Below are 20,308 nucleotides of genomic sequence, written 5' to 3'. Positions count from 1 at the left end.
ATATCCCCGATAAAGATTTGAAAGAAATTAAATATTTTATAAATGGTTTTTTAAATAATAGCTACAACAATAGTAGTAATAATACTGATAATAATAATACTGAACATAATAATAACACTGAATATAATAATAATATTAAATATAATAATAGCAATGGCTATAACAATAATAATCAAAAAAAAATTGGTCCCAATGAGAAAAACCCACAAATTTTTGACGATTTGGGTAGTTCAATAGGATCAACCAATGAAGAAGAATTTACAGATGAATATTACGATGGCAATGTTTTTGATAATAACAGAACCAATAATGTCAAATTTAATAATAATAATAATAATAATAATAATAATAATAATAATAATAATAATAATAATAATAATAATAATAATAATAGTAATAGTAATAGTAATAATGGTAATAATTGTAATAGTGGAGATAGATGTGATATTCCATACTGTTTGGTTTGTGAAAAAGGAACCCCTCCAAGTTTTAAATTGGTTAATCCTTTTTGGTAATTATTTTTAAATTAATTAAAAAAATAAAGATCACGTTATTAAAATTTTTTTTTTTATTAATAGGACACATATTTTATATTTGGTTTTATATGCATTTTGTAAATCATGCGAGATTTTAGAGAAAACAGAAAAGCCAACATTTTGTGTAGTTTCGAAAGGGGTAAGATATTTTAAACTTCAAACTATTTATAAATATATTGATAGGCATTGGGATTTAATTTGTTTCAAAGATAAAAAGACATGGAAGAAAAAAGTAGGAATGAATCTGTCTCATTACCCTCATCTCTTTGAAAATGGACTAGCAAACTTTCACATATCTGGTTATTGGTCACTAAAAAGGAAACTAGATTTAGATCCATACCATATGGATTTTATTAATAATTTCAAATAAATATCAAGTTTAAAAAAATAAATAAAAAACAAAAGTAAATAGTATTACTTTTAAGTTTATGTGGAATATGTAAATTACATAAGAAAAATAAATTTTTCTTTTTTTTTTTTTTTTAAATTTTTATTATTGTTTTTATTTGCTGGCAGTTAATTTAAATTTATTATTACTGTTTATAATTGAAATCATTTTTTCAAAAATTTCTGGGTGGCTATGTTCAAACCAATCTAAAATAATACCAGGGGTTTTTTCTTGACCATTTAATTGAAGAATAGTTTCGATTGAGTTATCTAGAATTAATTCGCTTGGAGTTTTTGATCTTTTAAAATTACTATTACTGCTATTATTAATATTATTGTTATGTTGATTTTGTTTGCTTAATCTGTGTAACTGATCAAAATTAATATTAATACTTTCAGTTATTGAACTAACACCAACAATGTCTCTTTCTATTTTATCTTTTTCGTTATTATTTGTTGTTGTTTTGGTTTGTGGCAAGTAATGTTGTTTATTTGTTGTGGAACTAGATGGATGGGATGGAGAAGAATTTAATGGAGAAAGACTTGGAGTACTCTTATGTGAACCATGACTACTATTTAAATAACCTTCCTTCATGAAATCACTATCAATGATATCATAGCAATTTGTAAGTTTTGTATTTTCATGATGGTAATGTAAATTATGTGGATGATTATTTTTACTATTGTTATTATTATTATTATTATTATTTTGTGAATGTTGATTATTTTGTTGCTTGATATTTGATTTTAATTCTTGTATGTTATTGAATTTATTTAAATTATTTAAAGTTTGAATTTCATCATCAATATCCAAGTCATGTTCATCGATTTCTAGTTCGTCATCATGGTCATAATCGTCATGTTCATCATCTGCATGTTCGTCGTGTTCATCATCACTGTGCTTTTGCTTCTTTGGGGCTGGGATATCGGCATTATCTGGATTTAATAATGATTTTATAGTGTCATGATGATTGGAGTTTACAACGGTTGTTTGATTTGCTTGAACTCCAAATTTAGGTGCACCCATTACATAAATCATATTTTGCGGCTCAGTTAAATTGAAATGAGCTAAATTTTTAAAAAAGTTTTAAAATTAATATATATTTCTATAATAAAATAAGAATAAAAATAAAAAAAATAAAAAAATAAAAAAAACTTACTTGGAGTGAATGGTTTTTTACAAAACTTGCACCACCATCTTCTTTTGTCATGCTTTCTTGTAGCTTGGTTCAAGCATCTGCCACATTGTGGTGCAACATTACTTATAAGCTCATCATTTGATAATCTTTTCTCTTTTCTAAATGGGGTGAATGACTTTGTGCATGGTTTGCACCACCATCTTCTTTTGTCGTGTCTTCTTGTTGCAGGAACATTACACTTTGGGCACGATGGATTTTCTATTTTAATTGAAAGAGAAAATTTAGTATATAAAAAAATAAAAAAATAAAAATAAAATAAAATAAAAACCTACCATTTAGTGGGTGAGAAGCTTCATTTGATTGTGCTTTTTTAATAAGTTGTTGTAAATCTTGAAATGATGTACTTGTCGAAATCGATGATACTTGTGGTTTAATTTGAATATTATTATTATTATTATTATTATTGTTATGGTTATTGCCATTGTTATTATTAATATTTAAATTTTGTGGTGGGACTAATGGATGTGGGTAATGTGGTTGTGAAATGCATGGTAAAGATTCAATTGAGCCATGACTAAATAATTTTGGTTTTGCATGTTGTTCGGAATTCTTTTTCTCTGATTGAGAATCAGCTGGTAATTTTGGTGACAATCTATTACTTGGTGTTGTATTACTATTCATACTATTATTATTATTATTATTATTATTATTACCATTGTTAATAATATTGCAACTATTTACATTAAATGAATGTGGTAAAGAAGAAGAGGATAGCGATAATGGAGATGTTGAGTTTGGTGATGAATGCGATGAATGCGATGAATACGATGAATGTGGTGAATGTGGTGAATGTGGAGAATGTGGAGAATGAGACGAGTATGATGAATGTGGTAAATCAAATGTCTCCTCTAATAGTCTCTTTTTTAAATAATTAAGAGCTTCAAAGTCACCTCCAAGGGATTTTTTATTTATATTATTGTTTTGTTGCAAAAGTGGTTGGAAATGGTGTTGTTGTTGCTGTTGATTATAATAGTTATTACTAGAAGGCGGTAAATCATCTGCAATTTCACTGCAACTAGTTTTATTACCACAATTATTACCACTACTATTATTATTGTTATTAATACTATTACTGTTATTATTATTGTTTTGCATTTTATTATTTCTATTATTAATCATGTTTTTTATTATTTTATTGATTGAAAAAATACTGTTTACTATTTAAAATTAAATTTTTATGCAAAGTTTTTAAAAAAAAAAAAAATTAAAAAAATTTTTGGGTGAATTTTTCCGATTTGTCTATTTGTATGTGAAATAAAAGTAACCACGATAACTATTATTATGATTATTACTATTAGCTATACAACTATTATTACTTATTAATATATCTATACTATCACTACCAAGTATCATAATATACCCTTACGAAAAGAAAAAACAAAAAAATAAAAATAAAAATAAAAAAAATACTTGTTGTTTTGTTTAATGTTATTATTTGTTAAGAAAAATTTCTTGATTTGTTATATTTTTTTAAAAAAAAAATAACATATGAAAAAAAAATTACACAAAATTTATATTGAAAATAATTTTTTTAAAAAAGAAAAAAAAAATAAACAATATATAAATAAATAAAAAATAAAATAAAATAAATAGATTATTAATTATGTATTTTTGTGTATATAAATAAAAAAGATAAACGGTGTATTAAAGAAAAAAATAAAAAATAAAAAAAAAAATAAAATAAAAAAATTTTAAAAAAATTTTTTTTTAAAAAAAATAAAAAAAAAATAAAATTAAAAAAAATAAAATAAAATTTAACCTTTAGCATGTGTGTGTATATTAGGGTGAGACTGCTGAATGTAGGTTGAGGTGGTGCTGGTGGTGTTGGTGGGAAACAAAGAGATTTTATATTTAATATTAAATAATATTTATTATTTTATTTAATAGTATTTTATTTAATATTATTTAATAAAAAATTTTAATTATCTATAAAAATTAAATAAATAAAATAGAATTATAAAAAAAAAAAAAAAAAAAAAAGTACCAATATCAATTTTTTATTTCTATTTTTTTCTCAATTCGGTTTATATTTTTTTTAATATTATTAAATAAACTATAAACTTAAAAAAAAAAAAAAAAATTAATTAATAGATTTTAAACCTTATTAGTTTTTGTAATATAGATTTTAAAAAAAAAAAAAAAAAAAAAATAACATTTTTATTATAAATGGAGTTTTAATGATTTAAATTATAATTTATATAATTGAAAAAAAATATTTTATTATTACTATTTATTTTATTAACTATTATTATTATTATTATTATTATTATTATTATTATTATTTATTATTTTAACCATAAACTTCAGATTCTTTTGATACAACACAGAATAATGCTAAGAATTTATAATTGGTTACACCAAAAGCAGCATCGAGTTTAACGTCACCATTTGTGCCACCACCATTTTTAGTGACAATTTCGATTAAGTTGTTGTAGATAACATTTTGGTAAACAAATTTAGAACCTTGTCTTGAAACTCTTTGATGTTTAATTGAACCACCTTCGACAACTTGTGAGATGGTGAAACAACCGGCATTGGTTGAACTGAAACGAATAAGGAAAGATCCAACTGGTTGACCATTGAGACGGGAGGCAGCTTCGGTAGTATCGAGATCACCATGGAACCATTTTGTTGAAAGAATTTCTCTAATAGTATCCATAATTGAACGACCTGGTGCTGGCTCTGGTACTGGTCCAAAGAATTCGAGAATTTTACCAAACTTTTCAATGTTTACAACAGTTTCAACACCTGTACCTTCTGATTTTGGTGATTCTGCGAGAACAGCCTTTAAACATTTAATATTTAAGTAGTCAATTGAAGTTTTATCACATTGAGTACGTGTTACTGATTTTGACCATGTGCAAAGAGCATCAATGAAAGCTTCCCATGGGACTTCTTGCTCGGTAAGGAAACTTTTTTTCCAAAAATCTCTACCTTGGATATCAGAGATAGCAGCATCAATAATAACTTGATCTAATGAACTGATAATATCTTTAAAGGTTGGACGAGCTGCTGGGTCTTTATCCCAACATTTTTCAATTAATCTTCTTAAACTATCTAAACATTCTGGTGGAATTTGTGGACGTTCATGCTTAACACAAACAGCTTCTCTAAATTTCTCTAATTCTCTGTGGTGTGAAAATGGTTCTTTTCTTGTCAAAATTTCCCATAATACAATACCAAATGAATAAACATCACTTGATTCATTAAATTCTTTAAACATCATAACTTCTGGTGCCATATATAATGGTGTTCCTTTGGCTGATGATTGATCTTTTAACATTTTATGTTTTTGTTTTAATGCACTAAGACCAAAATCGCAAACTAAATTTATAATAAAATAATAACAAAAGTTAGTATATGTTTTTTTTTAATTGGTATCCACGCACAAAAACTTACTTTTAACTCTCATATTTTCATCAACTAAAAGATTTGATGATTTAATATCTCTATGTACAAAAACTGGATTGGATTCATGTAACCAATTAATACCAAGTGCTGCATCTCTTGCCACTAAATTAATAAAAAAATAAATATTATATTAGTAAACCATTTCTTATTATAAAATCCACATATCCTAATAAATTTTTTTTTCTAATACATACTTCTCATTCTTAAATATAATGGTAATTGAATTTTTTGATCGTGTAAAAGTGTTTCTAAATTTCCTTTTGGAACCAATTCTGTTACAATAACACATCTACCTGGTATAGTACATGCACCCATAAAAAGACAAATATTTGGATGGTAGATTTTACTCATTAAATGAACCTCTTTTCTAAAGGCACTTAATGTAGCAGCATCGAAATTTTGTTTGTGTAATAATTTTACAGCTACAGCCTTTTGTCTGCATCTACCTTTGTAAACTTTACCAAAACTACCTGTACCAATTAACTCTTCAAAATTAATTTCTTCTGGTCTAATTTCTGGTGGACCACTACGTTCCTGTGATGATGTTAATGATATTGATGAATTATTTGAATGAGAATTTGGGTGATTCATCATTTTAATTTGATTAATTAGATTTGATTTAAATATTATTTTATAATTAATTAATTTAAATAATTTAATATAATTATTTAATAAAGCAAATCATTAATATAAAAGAAAAAAAAAAAAAAAGTTTTATTAGTTTATGGTTTTAATTAAAATTTTTGATTAATATTAAATATAATAACATGTAAAAATATTTATAAAAATAATATTAATTTTTTAAAAAAAATAAAAATAAATTTTATTAAAGATTAATTAATAATTATAATTATTCTTTATTATTATAATTTGAATAATTTTAAAATAATTTTTTTATTTTTTAAAAAATAATATTATCCATAGAGAAATTGATTTATTTAAATATAGTAAATTTTTTTTTATTGTATTATTTTTATTATTAAAAAAAGTTTATTTGATTTATTATTATTATTATTATTATTATTATTATTATTATTATTATTATTATTATTATTATGATTGATTAAATAATATTATTAATGATATTTACATCTGGGTAAGCACTGCCTAAGCTTGAATCCATTATTATTTTATTTTACAACAATTTGTTTCTGTTTGTTTAATTAAAAAAAAGATATGTATTGTTTATATAAATATATTATTTATACACTTATAATATTATATTGTATTATATACTGTTTATTATTATATATTTATATAAAAATATTATTATTGTTTTGAAAATATCTATAGATATATTTTCCTTTCTTTTTTTTTTTTTATATAATTTATATTATAAATAAGTTAGGTTGAAACACACTTAAAAAAATATTATAAAAAATTAAAAAAAAAAAAAATGTTAAAAAATTTTAATTTTTTTTTTTAATTTTTTTTTTTTAATTTTTTTTTTTTAATTTTTTTTTTTTTTAATTTTTTCAAAAACAAATTATTATAATATCAAAAATATTGCTCTTTATATACACAAATTGTTTCTTTTTTTTTTTTTTTATATTATTTTTTTTTTTTTTTTTTTTATTTTTTTTTTGGGAAATTAAACAATTGAAAAAATTAATGAAAATACCCCCAAATGGATAAATAAAAATAAATAAATTAAAAATAATTAATAAAATTAAACCCCGATTCATTAAAATTTAAAATAGCACATGAGTGGGGTGGAATGAAAAATTAAATTTTCAAATAAAATATTAATTTAATAGTTATGAAGCCAAGATATATAATAACTTTTTTGAAAATAGCAAAATATAATTGGTTTTCCTTTCTTTTTTTTTTTTTTATTATATGTTTTTTATTATTTTATTTTTTTAAATAGTTTTTTTTTTTTTATTTTTTTTTTATTTTATCTTATGTTTTATTCCAATCTTAATAAATTTGAATTTTCATCTATCCATTTTGGATAAACTCTTTTATATAAATTCATACAAATTGTATCTTGTTGATGCATTGTACCATCGAAAATACACTTCATACGACCATGAGTACCAAGTGGTTCTTTAATATGACCAATACGACCCATTTTAGTATAAAGTTCGATCTTTTTGAACCAATTGATATCTTCTGGGTAATAAAACATATCTTTAACAGTAACGAATTTCTTTGAGAGTGATTTGGCTACAACACCAGTTAAGATGATACGTTTACAAATAATACGATCTGGATTAACACTTGAGAGATGACCTGTGGCGATTAATTCATTACATTCTTTACCATTGAAAATTAAAAGTGGGGCTGGTGGATATGTGATTGGACCAAAAATAGTTGCCATTGTATTTCTACCTGGTAAAAGGAATTTTTCGAATTTTTGTTTATCGCAATTTGGTGAACTAATTGAGTAAATTGGGTTGGTGGAGAATTTTCTCCATCCAAAATGGAAGAAAACTTCGTCTTTAGATTTAACTGTATCTTCGAATGATTTATGTTTTTCAATGCTAAAGTGTAAAAGTGAAACTTTGTTTTCATAACGGTAAAGACCAACAGCAACAGCTGGAATTGAGGTTGATGTAATTTCACGTTCTGTTAATTCTTTTGGACCGTTGACAAGGTGAATTCTAACATACATATCTGGTTTAACTGGTGCTTTTTGAAGGATAGTAACACTAGCTTTCATTGATTGATTGAATGAGTGGAATTGGAAAATTTTAGCATAATCGATTGGAAGATTTTCTTTTGGATCCCATGGTGATGAACGGAATGATTTTAAACCTCTATATCTTGAAAATCTAACACGTGATGGTACATTACCTGGTGTATCGACTTCGTCTGGATATAACATTTCGTCATCTTGTAATCTTTTACGTTCATCTTCATCTTGAATTTCTTCGTCTTCGTTTTCAGATTTTTCGTCATCTTCATCATCAGATTTTAATAAATCATCAGTAATTTGATGCTTGTGTTTAATACCTTTCCATTTATTTGATTCTTTAACTTCGACTAATTCATCTGGTTCATCGTCACCATCATCGCCATCAATCATATCATTTTCTTCTTCCTCTTCTTCTTCTTCTTCTTGTTCTGGTTCTTCATTCATCATATCGTCATCACCATCCATGTTTTCATTTTCAAAATTCTCTTCTTCTTCATCGTTATCTAAATACCAAGATGATTGGTATGATGAGGTACCTTTTGGTACTAATTTCTTTTTCTTGCTTTGTTCAATTTCTTCTTCGGTTGGAAGAGATTGCTCTGCATCTAATGGGTCTGGTACATTCCAAGTTTGAAGGGTATCTCTTTCATTTGGTTCACTAGAGTCTAAAACATTGGTTTTTGAATCTTGATCCATTGACGAGTTGTTGCCGCTGCTATAATATGATTTTCTACGAATGTGTGGATCTTCGATTGATTCGATTTTTGAAATTTGGAAGTCACCGAAATCTGGTATATGAATGATTTGTTTGGCAGATAAATTATTTCCTCTTAAAAATCCATCAATTGTAACGGTTTTGGTATCTTCTATATAGGATGCTTTTTCAATTAATAAGTATGGACGAACTTTTCTCCAAATGATTTCATTGACGTGAATATTTTCGATATATCTTAAAACTTGATTGCATTCATCAACAGTATCGATTGGTAATACTTTTGGTTCGTCTGGGAAGTGGAAGTGGAATACTGATTGAATTGATTTCTTTACATCATTCTTTTTCTTTTGTGGTACAAGATCAAGGTTTTGAATTAATTCCATAACTGTTGGTACTGCTTGTGCTTTAACAATTGAAAATATACGTTCAGCTTCTGAATTTAACTTTTCTTGATTTGCATCGACAACAAATAAAATAATATCTGATAATTTACAATATTCAATAACTTGATCATATTCCATTGATGGACATTCTAATAACATCATTCTAACTTTACTTGTGATTGATACAGTTGGAAATTGGTTTTCATCTTTAACTGCTGTTTCTACTTCCATACCATTTTCATTGGTGATGATTTTAAATTTATTTAATAACATTTCTCTAATCTTTGAAGTATCACATCCTTGAGATAATTTAATAATACTCTGTTATTTATTTGTGTATAAAGCAAGAAAATAATATTAGTATATATATATGATAGTGATAGTGATAATAATATTGACTATTTCTATTTATAATGATATTTACAACAACACGTGGTGCTACAATGTCTGGTAAACCTAATCTTTTTCTTTCTAATAATTCCATCTTTTTAGATTGAGATAATTTTTGATTTTTATTTTTCATTTGCTCTTTAGTGCTGATTTGTGCCAAGTTTTTAATTGATTGTCTTGCATTGGTTTCAATTTTACCTTGAGCTCTTCTCTTGATAGCACCTTTGCTATCATGTTTACCAGCCTTGAATGATTTATTTTGTTGTTTTAAATCACCTGATCTGTGTCTGTGTTCCATTTTATAATATGTATATATAGTGTTTTAAGACTTTAAAATAACATACACACGACAATATTATTTATATAATTAAATTAATAACAACAAATAAATCAATGTATATGATATTACTAAAGTATCAAAATAATTTAGAAAAATTTAAAAAAAAAAAAAAAAAAGTGTTTAAAAATAAAAAAAAATAAAAAATAAAATTTTTTAAAAACCGAGGGTGTTCGGTTTTTTTTTTTTTTTTTTTTTTTTTTTCTCATTTTCTTTTTTCTTTTTTAAAATTTAATTTAATTTAAAATTAACTTTAATAAAAAATAAAAAACATATATTTTTAGTAATAATAATAATAATTTAAATTTGGTTTTTATTTTTTTTTTTTATATAAATAAACATATAATTTTTATGTTTTTTTTTTCATTCTTATTTTCCAGATTTTGTTAGATTTGTAGCATCTTTTAGTTTAGTTGAAAACAGTGGCTAAAATGGCAAGGTTGGCACTGGTGTTACCTTTTAAGATGAAGCCAAAAGTATAGGTTCTAAAGTAAAATATTAAAATAGGAATTAATAAAACAATATTTATAAATATTAAAATCAGTGAATTATAATACATACGAGTTTTTGTTGATTGATGGTTGGTAACCTGGTAAGGTGAGTTCACCATTTGGTAATCTATTAACATTCCAGATTGAAGCATAATCTCTTAATGTTAATGAGGCATCAGTACCGATGTAGATTTGTGAGATATCAGCATCAAGATTGTTTGAAATTGAAACATCATATTGGGTAAAGACTTTGCCATCAACTTCCCATTGATTCATAATCTATTGAAGAAAAAAAAAGGGGTTAAAATTTTTTTTTTTAAAAAAATAGTTTTTGATGCAATTTAAAATGGTTAGTTTACCTTTGAAAATAATTCAACATCTTTGCATTTTTGGATTTCAACACAGCTACAGAAACCTCTTAAGGTGTGACAAATTCTACCTTGGCCACATGGTTGATTATTACATCCGTGATTATTTGCAGCAGCAAAAGCAAAAGCAATTAAAATTAAACATAATACAGCTAAGAATTTCATTTTTGAATATTTGTTTTTAAAGTTTTAATTTATATAATTTATAAATTTATGATTTAATGATTTAAAAATAATAAAATACTCCCTTTTTATATTTTTTTAATTTAATTAAAAAAAATTTTAATAAAATTAAAAAAATAAATAAAAAAAAATAAAAAAATAAAATAAATATTTATTTTACAGGTAATCAGAAAAAAAATCAATATCCTTTTTTATATATTTATATAAAATAGAGATATAAATACATTAATGGATATAAATATATATATGCATGCGTTTTATGTAAATAACTATTATTATATTTTTGAGACATGATTATAAACCATCCCATTATTATACAAGATTTTACTAAATGTTTATTAAATTTTTTATAGATTTCATGGGGGTTAAAATAGTATAAAAATTATAGTATAAAAGTGTGGTATTGTGGATATTTTAAAATATTAAAATAATTATTTTTTATCATGTCAAAGAGTGGTATTAAATATTTTGGTATATCAAAATGTGGAGATGAAAGATTTGTAAATTAATATATTTTTTTTTTTTTTTGGCTTTATTAATTTATTTAACTTTTATTTATTACTCTATATATAATATACCCTTTCTTTTAAAAATATTTTTTTATTCATAGTAAAATATAATAATTATAAACTTTTATTTTTGTAATTTCCCATTTTAAAAGAGTAATTGTAATTGTGATTAAATAAAATAGGTCCAAAAAAAAAAAAAAATAAAATAAAAATAAAAATTTATATTTTTTTTGAGTTTTTCAAATTCAATGACTATTTTTAATAAAAAGGGTATAAAGAAATAAAATAAAATTTTTTTTTTTTTTTTTTTTTTTAAAAATGGTGATGATTTATTATAAATTATAATTTTACTAAATTTTTTATGAGGTTTTTTTTTTTTTTTTTTAAGTTGCAACTAAAAGACATAAGCATTATGTCATTTTTTTGCATCATTTAGAATGTGACAGCTAAGATTTCAAGGCTTGGGTTGACATCACCGTTAATAATGAAACCAAAAGTGTAGGATCTAAAATGTTAAAGTTAATTAATATATGATTTAAAAAAAAATATGAAAGTCAATAAATTAAAATACATACGAGTTTTTGTTAACAGATGGTTGGTAACCTGGTAAGGTGAGTTCACCATTTGGTAATCTGTTTACATTCCAGATTGATGTATAGTCTCTTAATGATAATGAAGCATCAGTACCGATGTAGATTTGAGTGATATCCATATCAAGATTGTTTCTAATTTCAACATCATATTGGGTGAATCTTTTACCTTCAGTTTCCCATCTATTCTTGACTTGAGATACCAATTCAACATCTTTGCATTGTGGAATTTCAATGCAACTACAGAAACCTCTTAAGGTGTGACAAATTCTACCTTTACCACATGGTTGATTATTACATCCGTGATTATTTGCAGCGGCAAAAGCAAAAGCAATTAAAATTAAACATAATACAGCTAAGAATTTCATTTTTTAAAATTTAGTTTTTTTTTTAGTTTTAAGATATTTAGAATATATTAATCTTGATTTAATGATTAATAAAAAAAAAAAAATAGCATTTAAATAGTTTTTTTTTTGCCTCTTTATATATTAATTTACAATTAATTAAAAAATACAAATTTTAAAATAAATTTAAAATAGTAATACTTTTTTTATTGGATGATCTTTATATGGTATATTTTTAAAAAGATGGTTAATAAGGTGGGGTAGTGCGGAAATATAAATTTTTTTTTGTGGTGTGGTAATAAAAAAATTATCTTTTTTTTTAGATACAGATATTATATTTTTTTACAATATATTTTTTTTTCCTCAGATTTATTGGTTTAAAGAAAAATAATTAATACAAATTGTAAATATAAATATTTTAATAGTGAAATTCAATTAAGGTTTTATAAAAAGGAAGAATTAAAGTAAAATTGTTATTACATTGTAAATTAAAAATATTATAAAATATACATATAATCATAAATTAATAAAAAAATTAAATAATTAGTTTACAAAAAATAAAAAAATAGTCTAGAATATTATTAGTTATAAAAATAGTTTATTATATATATTGTTTTTATTTTAATATTTATATAAATCTTAATAAATCTAATTAATAAGAAAGCTGATTAAAAAAACAATTAAAAATGAATTTAATTGTTATAAAATGTTTATATGATGATGGTTGATGATTAAAAATTGGGGGATTTAAATTAAAAGGTTCTGGTGGCTCTAATTTTAGATCCTTTTTGTTTTTTTGATTGTTTTTGTTCTTGTTCAGATTCAGTTTCAGAGTCATCAAATTGGATTTTTGATTTAGATTTAGATTTTGATTTTGATTTTGATTTTGATGGTTCCTTTTTAGATGAGACTTCTTTTTCATCTTCAGATTCTGATAATTGGAGCTCGATTTTATCTAACAAACCTCTTTTCTTATTTTTCTTTTCTTGATTCTTATCTACAACAATTGGTTCGTCTTGTTCTTCATCGATTATCTTTTTTGATTTCTTTGATCTATGTGTTCTCTTTGGTTTTGAGCTTTCCTCTGTAAACAATTGAACATCTTCATCCTCTTCTTTTGATTTGTCTTTATTAGTTTTCATTTCTTTCATTTCTTTCATTTCTTTCATTTCTTTCTTTTCTTTCTTTTCTTTCTTTTCTTTCTTTTCTTTTTTTTCTTTCTTTTCTTTTTTTTCTTTCTTTTTAGCAGATAATTCTTCATCTTCCTCGTCATCAAATCTAATCAATTCATCTCTTGCAAACTCTAATGGTTTTTCTTCTTTTTGTTTCATTGATTCCTTTAATTCCTTTGATTTCTTAGATCTTTTACGATTTCTTTTCTTTTTGGCTGGCTTTTCTTCATCAGATTCTTTTAATTTTTTAAATGGTGATTCTTTTAATGGTGTTGTTAATAATGTTGGTGGATCTTTTCTCTTTTTTGATTGGCCAAATGGAGATGAAATGGGTTTTTCGGTAATCTCTTCTTCACTGCCATAGCCTTCAACATATCTTTGATTTTCATCAGCAATACTATCATATTCCTCTTCTTGCTCCTCATACTCTTGTTCCTCAACTTTCTCTTCTTGTTCTTCGAGTACCTCCTCATCATATTGCTCTTCAAGATCTTTGTCGAATTGGTTGGCTTCCTCCTCAATTTCCTCTTCAAACTCTCCGATTTCCTCTTCATGATCTTCAATTTCCTCTTCATGATCTTCAGCTTCTTCTTCGAGTTTTTCAGCTTCCTCCTCGAGTTCTTCAACTTCCTCCTCGAGTTCTTCAGCTTCCTCCTCGAGTTCTTCAGCTTCCTCTTCGAGCTCTTCGAGCTCTTCAGCTTCTTCTTCGGGTTCTTCAGCTTCCTCTTCTATATTATCATAGTATCCATTTTCTTCTAATTCATGAGCATTTTCATCCTCTTCAAATTCTTCTTCATCCTCTTCATCTTTGATCTCACCATCAACTTCTTCAGCCTCTTCAAAGTCCTCATCAGCCTCCTCTTCATCTTTGATCTCTTCTTGAGCCTCTTCAAACTCTTCTTCAGCATCTTCTTCAAACTCTTCTTCAGCCTCTTCCTCAAGCTCTTCTTCAAGCTCTTCTTCGATATCTTCTTCGATTTCTTCTTTGATTTCCTCTTCAACTTCCTCTTCGGCTTCCTCTTCTAATTCTTCCTCCTCTTGTACAGGTTCATGGTTTTCTTCAAACTCTTCTTCAGCATCCTCAAGGTCTTCTCTTTCATATAAAAAGTCCAAAGAAATATCAGACTCGGTATCGGAAATTTGATTTTGTGGTTTTACAGGAGTGTCGACAAAGTTGATAATATCAGAGTTTTCATTGCTATTGAAAACAATTGAGGATTTTCTTTTAGTGGATTCAAAGGATCTATTGTGGCCATTTTGTTGACTTGAGAAGGGTCTATTGTGGGTCTTTAATAATCTATTGATTTTGCTACGAGTAGAAAATTTAGTTCTATTTGGAATATAAAAGATTGGAACTCTGATATATTTAATTACAGTTTTGGTAACTCTATTACTTTGAAGACGTTTATTGACCTCTTGGCCAATTTCTTCGTTATAACCAAAATTATTTGATTTGTTATTAAAAATTCTAGTGATTTTATAACCACTGTTACTAAAATTGGTTTTTTCATTATCGTGGTTTTCATATTCTTCTTGACTTTCTTCTGCCTCTTCTTCATAGATATCAAATTCACCATTACCATTTTCTTCTTCTTCCTCCTCCTCTTCCTCTCCCTCTTCCTCCTCTTCCTCTTCCTCTTCCTCTTCCTCTTCCTCTTCCTCTTCCTCTTCCTCTTCCTCTTCCTCTTCCTCTTCCTCCTCTTCTGCATCTTCTGCCTCTTCTTCATTGATATCAAATTCATTATTTTCATTCTCTTCCTCTTCTATTTCTCCCTCTGCCTCTTCATTTTCTTCCATTTCTTCCTCTGAGTGATAAACAGGTTCAAAAACAGGTTTGAACTGGGGTAATTTGTCTATTATATCTTCAAATGTTGGAACATCAAATTTAACAATATCTTCTTCCTCCTCTTCTTCCTCTTCTTCCTCTTCTTTTTGAGAGGAAAAACCAAATTCTTGATGTTCAGAGTCAAATTGTTTGATATCGGTATAATTTTCTTGTGATTGTTCCATTGAATCATCTTTTTGAATTTGTTTTTCATGTTCATTAGATAAGAGTGTATTAAAAATTGAATTTGCTTCAGAGAGTGGTTTTTGTGGAGATTCAATTTCATCACTTGATTGAGGTTGTTGTTGAGATGGTGATTCTTCAATTGGTTGTTGTTGAGGTTTTTCTTCAATTGATTGTTCTTGTGAAGTTTTAGTTGGAGTATTTGCAGGTGTGTTTTCAGTTGATAAAAATAAAGTTTTAAGATCATATGATTCGGGTGTATTAAATTCTTTGGACTTTGGGGTTTTCCATGGAGTTTCAATACCGAAATCCATAAAACCAATTTTTTCATTGGTTTTAGCTGTAAGTGGAATTCTATTGTTATCATTTGAAGATGATAAGGGGGTTTTTAAAGAGCTTGTAATATTGGTAGAGGGGATTTGTCTTGGTGGCATTGGGGTTGGCTGATGATGGGAGTTTCTTGATGGAATTGGAGTTTTAAATACGGATTGGTCAAATGATACAGTTGTTGTTGGGTGTTCTTTTTTACTTGAGGTTTTTAAAATGCTACGAAGTGGAGTTTCTATTGCAGTTGGGGTGGCAAAAACATATTGATTGAATTTGGTACTGTGGAGTGGTGTTGAAATTGAACTATTTAAAAGTGTTGATGGTGTTGATGGTGTTGACGGTGTTGATGGTGTTTTTGGTGTTTTTGGTGTTGTTAACAAATCACTCTCATTAAAGGATTCATCGTACCCATTGTCTTCTTCGGCACTATGGTATTCATCTTCGGCACTATCCTGTTCTTTTTCATCATCAGCGGCAGAATCTGATAAATCAGATAACATTTTTTCATCTAAACTTTCCTCTTCACTTGAATCAAATTTTGGTGGAGGTGGAAGTACTTTCTTTGAAAATGCTGAAGTTAAATTAATCTTTGAGACTGTAGTTGGTTCGGATGGTTTGTTACTATTAATATTGCCAATAATATTTGAAATATTTTGAAGAGGTAATTTCTTTGAATAAAAAAAAAAAAATTAGATATCTAATAAATATAATGGGCATTATCATTATCATTATTATTATTATTATTATTATTATTATTATTAATATTAATATAAAGCATACCTTTTCACTTAATGGAACTATAGAAAGATTTGGGGCCTTTGGAGTTAATGGTAAAGAATTTGTTGAAAATATAAACTCTTTGTCAATGAGTTTAATTTTATCACCATCTCTTAATAGTTGGCCTTTACTATTTATTGGTGTGCCATTTACAAAGGTTTTGTTTGTTTTACTAAGATTAGAGATACATGGGTTTCCATTTTTATCAAATTTAATACCGATATGTTTATTTGAAACACCAATACTTTGAACCCTATAATCACACGAAAAGGAGCTTTAAAAAAAAAAGAAAAGAAAATTAATATTCGATACTTAATAATTTTATTTTTATTTCTATTTTTATCATATTTACCTTCCAATTACAAATTCTTTATCTTTTTCAATTTCTACTTTTTTATTTGGATATAAACTATTTACAAGGTGATAAGTCAAAGCAGAAGAAGTCATTTCTTTGGTTTCTTTATTATATAAATATAATTATTTAATATAATTATTTATTTATTATTTATTTTTTTTAAATGTGTGATGATTTTTAAAATATATTATATGTTGATCAGTTTTGTTTTTTTTTATTTACAATATTAACATTAAGAAATTAAAACATACTATAAGGATTTATTTATAAAAAAATACTAATATATATACTGTATAACAAAGTATTATATTAAACTATTACAAATAAAATTATTTATTATATACAACAAAACAAAAAAAAATTTTGAAATAAAAAAAATAAAAATAATAATTATTAAATTAAAAAAAAAAATTTTAATTAAAAAAAAAAAAAATTTTAGAGGGAAAAAATTGTTAGTGTGTGGGGGTTATGTTCAAAAATAGAAAATTAAAAAAATTAAATTTAAATTATAATAAAATAAATTAAAAAAAATAAAATATATAAACAATTGTTTTAAAGGGCATGTTACTAAAAGATGTAAAAAAAAATGCTAAACAATTTTTTTATCTTTTATTTTTTTTTCAATTGTAAAACCCCCCATAACTTAAATTTTTTTAGTTTTGATAATAATAAAGACTTTCGAATTCTGCCCCTCTTTTTTTATTAATACTTTCTGTTTATACTCTTATAGGGTATCTAAAAAAATGAAATAAAATAAAATAAAAATAAACAAAAGCAAGCAATACTCGTTATATAAACTAAAAAAAAAATAATAAAATTACAATATTATCGTTTATTTTTTATTTCTTCTTTTTAATAAGTCCATAATAAATAGCGAGGAAAACACCAACAGCAGCAAATGTGCAACCTAAACAAACCATTAAAATTATAATTTTCTTTCTTGCGGAACTTTTATATACATATGCTTTTTCGAGCTCTTGAACAGAATCTTCTACTGCAATATCGGCCTTACCAACATTATCATCAGCTTGCTCGAGCATAACACGTTGTTCTTCAACTAAACCTGATATATCCTTCATAATATCACTAATGATTGCGACCTCTTTAACCAACTCTTTAGTTTGTGCATTTCTTTCGTCTACAATACGATTATAAAATTCTTGATCATCTGTCTCTTCCAATACTTGTTCTAATCTATCGACATCGTCATCATATGTTGGTTGTTCTTGTTGATATGTATTACCAAAGCCACCTCTAGTATTAACATTACCATACCCATTATTTCTATTATTATTATTATTATTACCAAAATTATTATTATTATTATTGTTATTATTATTATATCCATATCCACCATTGTTGTTATTATTGTTATAGCCACTATCAGTATTTTGAATTGGTGTAATGGGTTGTGATTGATTTTCTTTTCTATTACTTAAATTTAAAAGTTCTTCAAATTTCATTTGACCTTCTTTAAATTGCTTTATTATTTTTTCTTGTTGGAATTTTTGTAGTTTTGAGGATGGTAATTGTTTTATTTGTTGGGTCATAATTTTAAGATCCTCACCCAAAACAAGTTTCTTTTTATGTATGGCGGCTCTAAATGTAGTAGTATCACGACCTGTGCCATAATCCCTTATTGATTTTTCAAAATCTGATAAATCAGCAAAGAATTGTGTTAGTCTACTAATAATATCATTATTATTATTATTGTTTCCTAATAAAGGTGATCTATCGGTCATTTTATTTTTATTATTTTTCTTATTTTTATTGTAATATTATTATAGTTTATAAAATTATATTGTCGACACTATAACTGTAAAACTGATAGTCTAGTATAACTAATAATATTATTTATATTATTTAATTTTAAATCGATAAAAAAATATAAAGATAAAATATATTTTATGGTTTAAAATATAAAATTTAAAAAAAAATCAAAAAAAAAAAAAAAAAAAAAAAAAAAAATTTTAAAATTAAAAATTATTTTTCTTTTTTGATGGAATTATTTATGGATTTTTCTTTTTTTATTTAAATACGAGTTTTTTTGGGTTTAAGTAAAAAAAAAAATTTATATTTATTATATTTAAAATTTTACGAACTAATGATGATATTATTCATTTCATCACTATTTAAATTATTATTAATAATGCTATTATTAATATCAATATTGTTATTGTTACTATTATCATCAATATTTTTAAAACTTTGGTCGATTTTAATTCTTGGGATATTTTCTAATTTCCCAATTTTGATTAAATATTTTGCATGGGTTGAAACTTGCATCAAAGTTTTGCTTTGAAAATGTGAGTGAATTAATTTCCAGTTCCTTCCATATTGTTGATAAACATTTTTAAAAAGTTCCTCCTCTTGCTCGGTCCATATAGTTCTCTTTTGTTTTTTTAAATCTCTTTCACCATTTTGACAAAAATTTACATCTTCTTCTGATTCATCTTCACTGGAATATTTTCTTTTACCATTATTGTTATTTATATTATTATTATTATTGTTGTTATTATTGATTTGATTGTTGTCATTTTTTAAAATATTATAATTTACATTTCTAATTTGAGTATCATCGTTATGTTCAGTGTTATTATTGATCTTTTTTTTATTTTGAAAAAAATCTATTGTATTTTCATGGAATATAATTGGTTTATTTTTTTTTAATGGTGTAGAATTGGTCGTGATGGTTTCAGGAGATGGAGATCTAGATAGAATAGTTGGGGTTGATGTAGATGATGAATTGCTTAATTTTTCAACTATTGTCAAATTACTATAATTATTACTATAACCATTATTATTATTAATATTATTATTATTTATAATATCAATACTATTGTCATTAATATTGTTATTATCAATAACTGTAACATTATCTAAAAGACTAATTAAAGAATTTCTACATTTTAAAATTTGAGATTTTTTTTTATTGATTGCTTTTACTAAAGATTCATATTTTTCATATAGCTCTTTATTCTCTCTATTTGATTTTTCTAATTGTTCTTTAAGTTGAATAATGAATTTTTCTGTGTAATCTTTTTCATTATGATTTTCATCACTAATATCTAGAATGTTGCTTGTAACCTCCATTTTTTTATTTTTTTATTTTTTTATTATTTTTTTATATTTTTATTTTTTTTATAAATATATTAAAATTACTCTACAAATATATAAAATACTAT

At 24.7% G+C, this 20,308-nt stretch overlaps 9 protein-coding genes across 9 annotated transcripts; 1 reads left to right on the top strand and 8 right to left on the bottom strand.

The window, feature by feature from the left end:
- Positions 1-197: 197 nt before the first annotated feature.
- Positions 198-906, top strand: DICPUDRAFT_153246 (uncharacterized protein; the record flags this gene model as incomplete). Its single annotated transcript, XM_003288891.1, has 2 exons — positions 198-511; positions 579-906. Coding segments are annotated over 2 exons (642 nt in total), but the record flags the coding sequence as incomplete, so codon positions are not given.
- Positions 907-964: 58 nt separating this feature from the next.
- Positions 965-3,613, bottom strand: DICPUDRAFT_98186 (uncharacterized protein). Its single transcript, XM_003288880.1, has 3 exons — positions 2,395-3,613; positions 2,084-2,320; positions 965-1,991 (listed from the first exon to the last, which is right to left on the bottom strand). Exons 1-3 carry the CDS (start codon positions 3,239-3,241, stop codon positions 1,039-1,041), a joined length of 2,037 nt encoding a protein of 678 aa, XP_003288928.1. The 5' UTR covers positions 3,242-3,613; the 3' UTR covers positions 965-1,038.
- A 677-nt stretch (positions 3,614-4,290) lies between these two features.
- Positions 4,291-6,891, bottom strand: DICPUDRAFT_55744 (SH2 domain-containing protein). The gene is made up of 4 exons (XM_003288879.1): positions 6,624-6,891; positions 5,728-6,067; positions 5,522-5,635; positions 4,291-5,446 (listed from the first exon to the last, which is right to left on the bottom strand). The coding sequence occupies exons 1-4, from the start codon at positions 6,654-6,656 to the stop codon at positions 4,413-4,415; spliced, it is 1,521 nt and encodes a 506-aa protein (XP_003288927.1). The 5' UTR covers positions 6,657-6,891; the 3' UTR covers positions 4,291-4,412.
- Positions 6,892-7,442: 551 nt separating this feature from the next.
- Positions 7,443-9,960, bottom strand: DICPUDRAFT_34837 (uncharacterized protein; the record flags this gene model as incomplete). The annotated part of the gene is made up of 2 exons (XM_003288878.1): positions 7,443-9,593; positions 9,697-9,960. The coding sequence occupies 2 exons, from the start codon at positions 9,958-9,960 to the stop codon at positions 7,443-7,445; spliced, it is 2,415 nt and encodes an 804-aa protein (XP_003288926.1).
- A 448-nt stretch (positions 9,961-10,408) lies between these two features.
- DICPUDRAFT_79711 (uncharacterized protein) lies at positions 10,409-11,023 on the bottom strand (the record flags this gene model as incomplete). Its single annotated transcript, XM_003288877.1, has 3 exons — positions 10,409-10,484; positions 10,561-10,769; positions 10,850-11,023. 3 exons carry the CDS (start codon positions 11,021-11,023, stop codon positions 10,409-10,411), a joined length of 459 nt encoding a protein of 152 aa, XP_003288925.1.
- An 841-nt stretch (positions 11,024-11,864) lies between these two features.
- On the bottom strand, positions 11,865-12,556 carry DICPUDRAFT_98184 (uncharacterized protein). Its single transcript, XM_003288876.1, has 2 exons — positions 12,126-12,556; positions 11,865-12,055 (listed from the first exon to the last, which is right to left on the bottom strand). Exons 1-2 carry the CDS (start codon positions 12,506-12,508, stop codon positions 11,983-11,985), a joined length of 456 nt encoding a protein of 151 aa, XP_003288924.1. The 5' UTR covers positions 12,509-12,556; the 3' UTR covers positions 11,865-11,982.
- Positions 12,557-13,067: 511 nt separating this feature from the next.
- On the bottom strand, positions 13,068-17,215 carry DICPUDRAFT_98183 (uncharacterized protein; the record flags this gene model as incomplete). Its single annotated transcript, XM_003288875.1, has 3 exons — positions 13,068-16,659; positions 16,772-17,042; positions 17,121-17,215. The coding sequence occupies 3 exons, from the start codon at positions 17,213-17,215 to the stop codon at positions 13,237-13,239; spliced, it is 3,789 nt and encodes a 1,262-aa protein (XP_003288923.1). The 3' UTR covers positions 13,068-13,236.
- A 747-nt stretch (positions 17,216-17,962) lies between these two features.
- Positions 17,963-18,865, bottom strand: DICPUDRAFT_153236 (uncharacterized protein; the record flags this gene model as incomplete). The annotated part of the gene is made up of 1 exon (XM_003288874.1): positions 17,963-18,865. One exon carries the CDS (start codon positions 18,863-18,865, stop codon positions 17,963-17,965), a length of 903 nt encoding a protein of 300 aa, XP_003288922.1.
- Positions 18,866-19,217: 352 nt separating this feature from the next.
- DICPUDRAFT_79707 (uncharacterized protein) lies at positions 19,218-20,216 on the bottom strand (the record flags this gene model as incomplete). The annotated part of the gene is made up of 1 exon (XM_003288873.1): positions 19,218-20,216. The coding sequence occupies one exon, from the start codon at positions 20,214-20,216 to the stop codon at positions 19,218-19,220; it is 999 nt and encodes a 332-aa protein (XP_003288921.1).
- Between the last annotated feature and the right edge of the window lie 92 nt (positions 20,217-20,308).

The sequence above is a fragment of the Dictyostelium purpureum genome, assembly GCF_000190715.1.
Source record: "Dictyostelium purpureum unplaced genomic scaffold DICPUscaffold_153, whole genome shotgun sequence".
Taxonomy (NCBI): Eukaryota; Evosea; class Eumycetozoa; order Dictyosteliales; family Dictyosteliaceae; genus Dictyostelium; species Dictyostelium purpureum.
This window is presented reverse-complemented; position numbering and strand designations above follow the sequence as displayed.

Bases quoted from the DNA above. Each gene is read 5' to 3' on its own strand.
- DICPUDRAFT_98184 (XM_003288876.1), bottom strand. From the start codon at position 12,508: ATGAAATTCTTAGCTGTATTATGTTTAATTTTAATTGCTTTTGCTTTT. The intron at 12,056-12,125 runs GTATGTATTTTA...TTAACATTTTAG, and splicing joins CCATCTGTTAACAAAAACTC to ATCCTACACTTTTGGTTTCA.
- DICPUDRAFT_98186 (XM_003288880.1), bottom strand. From the start codon at position 3,241: ATGATTAATAATAGAAATAATAAAATGCAAAACAATAATAATAACAGT. The intron at 2,321-2,394 runs GTAGGTTTTTAT...CAATTAAAATAG, and splicing joins AGCTTCTCACCCACTAAATG to AAAATCCATCGTGCCCAAAG. The intron at 1,992-2,083 runs GTAAGTTTTTTT...TTAAAAATTTAG, and splicing joins TAAAAAACCATTCACTCCAA to CTCATTTCAATTTAACTGAG.
- DICPUDRAFT_55744 (XM_003288879.1), bottom strand. From the start codon at position 6,656: ATGGATTCAAGCTTAGGCAGTGCTTACCCAGAT. The intron at 6,068-6,623 runs GTAAATATCATT...ACATCATCACAG, and splicing joins TAGGCAGTGCTTACCCAGAT to GAACGTAGTGGTCCACCAGA. The intron at 5,636-5,727 runs GTATGTATTAGA...TTATTAATTTAG, and splicing joins ATTATATTTAAGAATGAGAA to TGGCAAGAGATGCAGCACTT.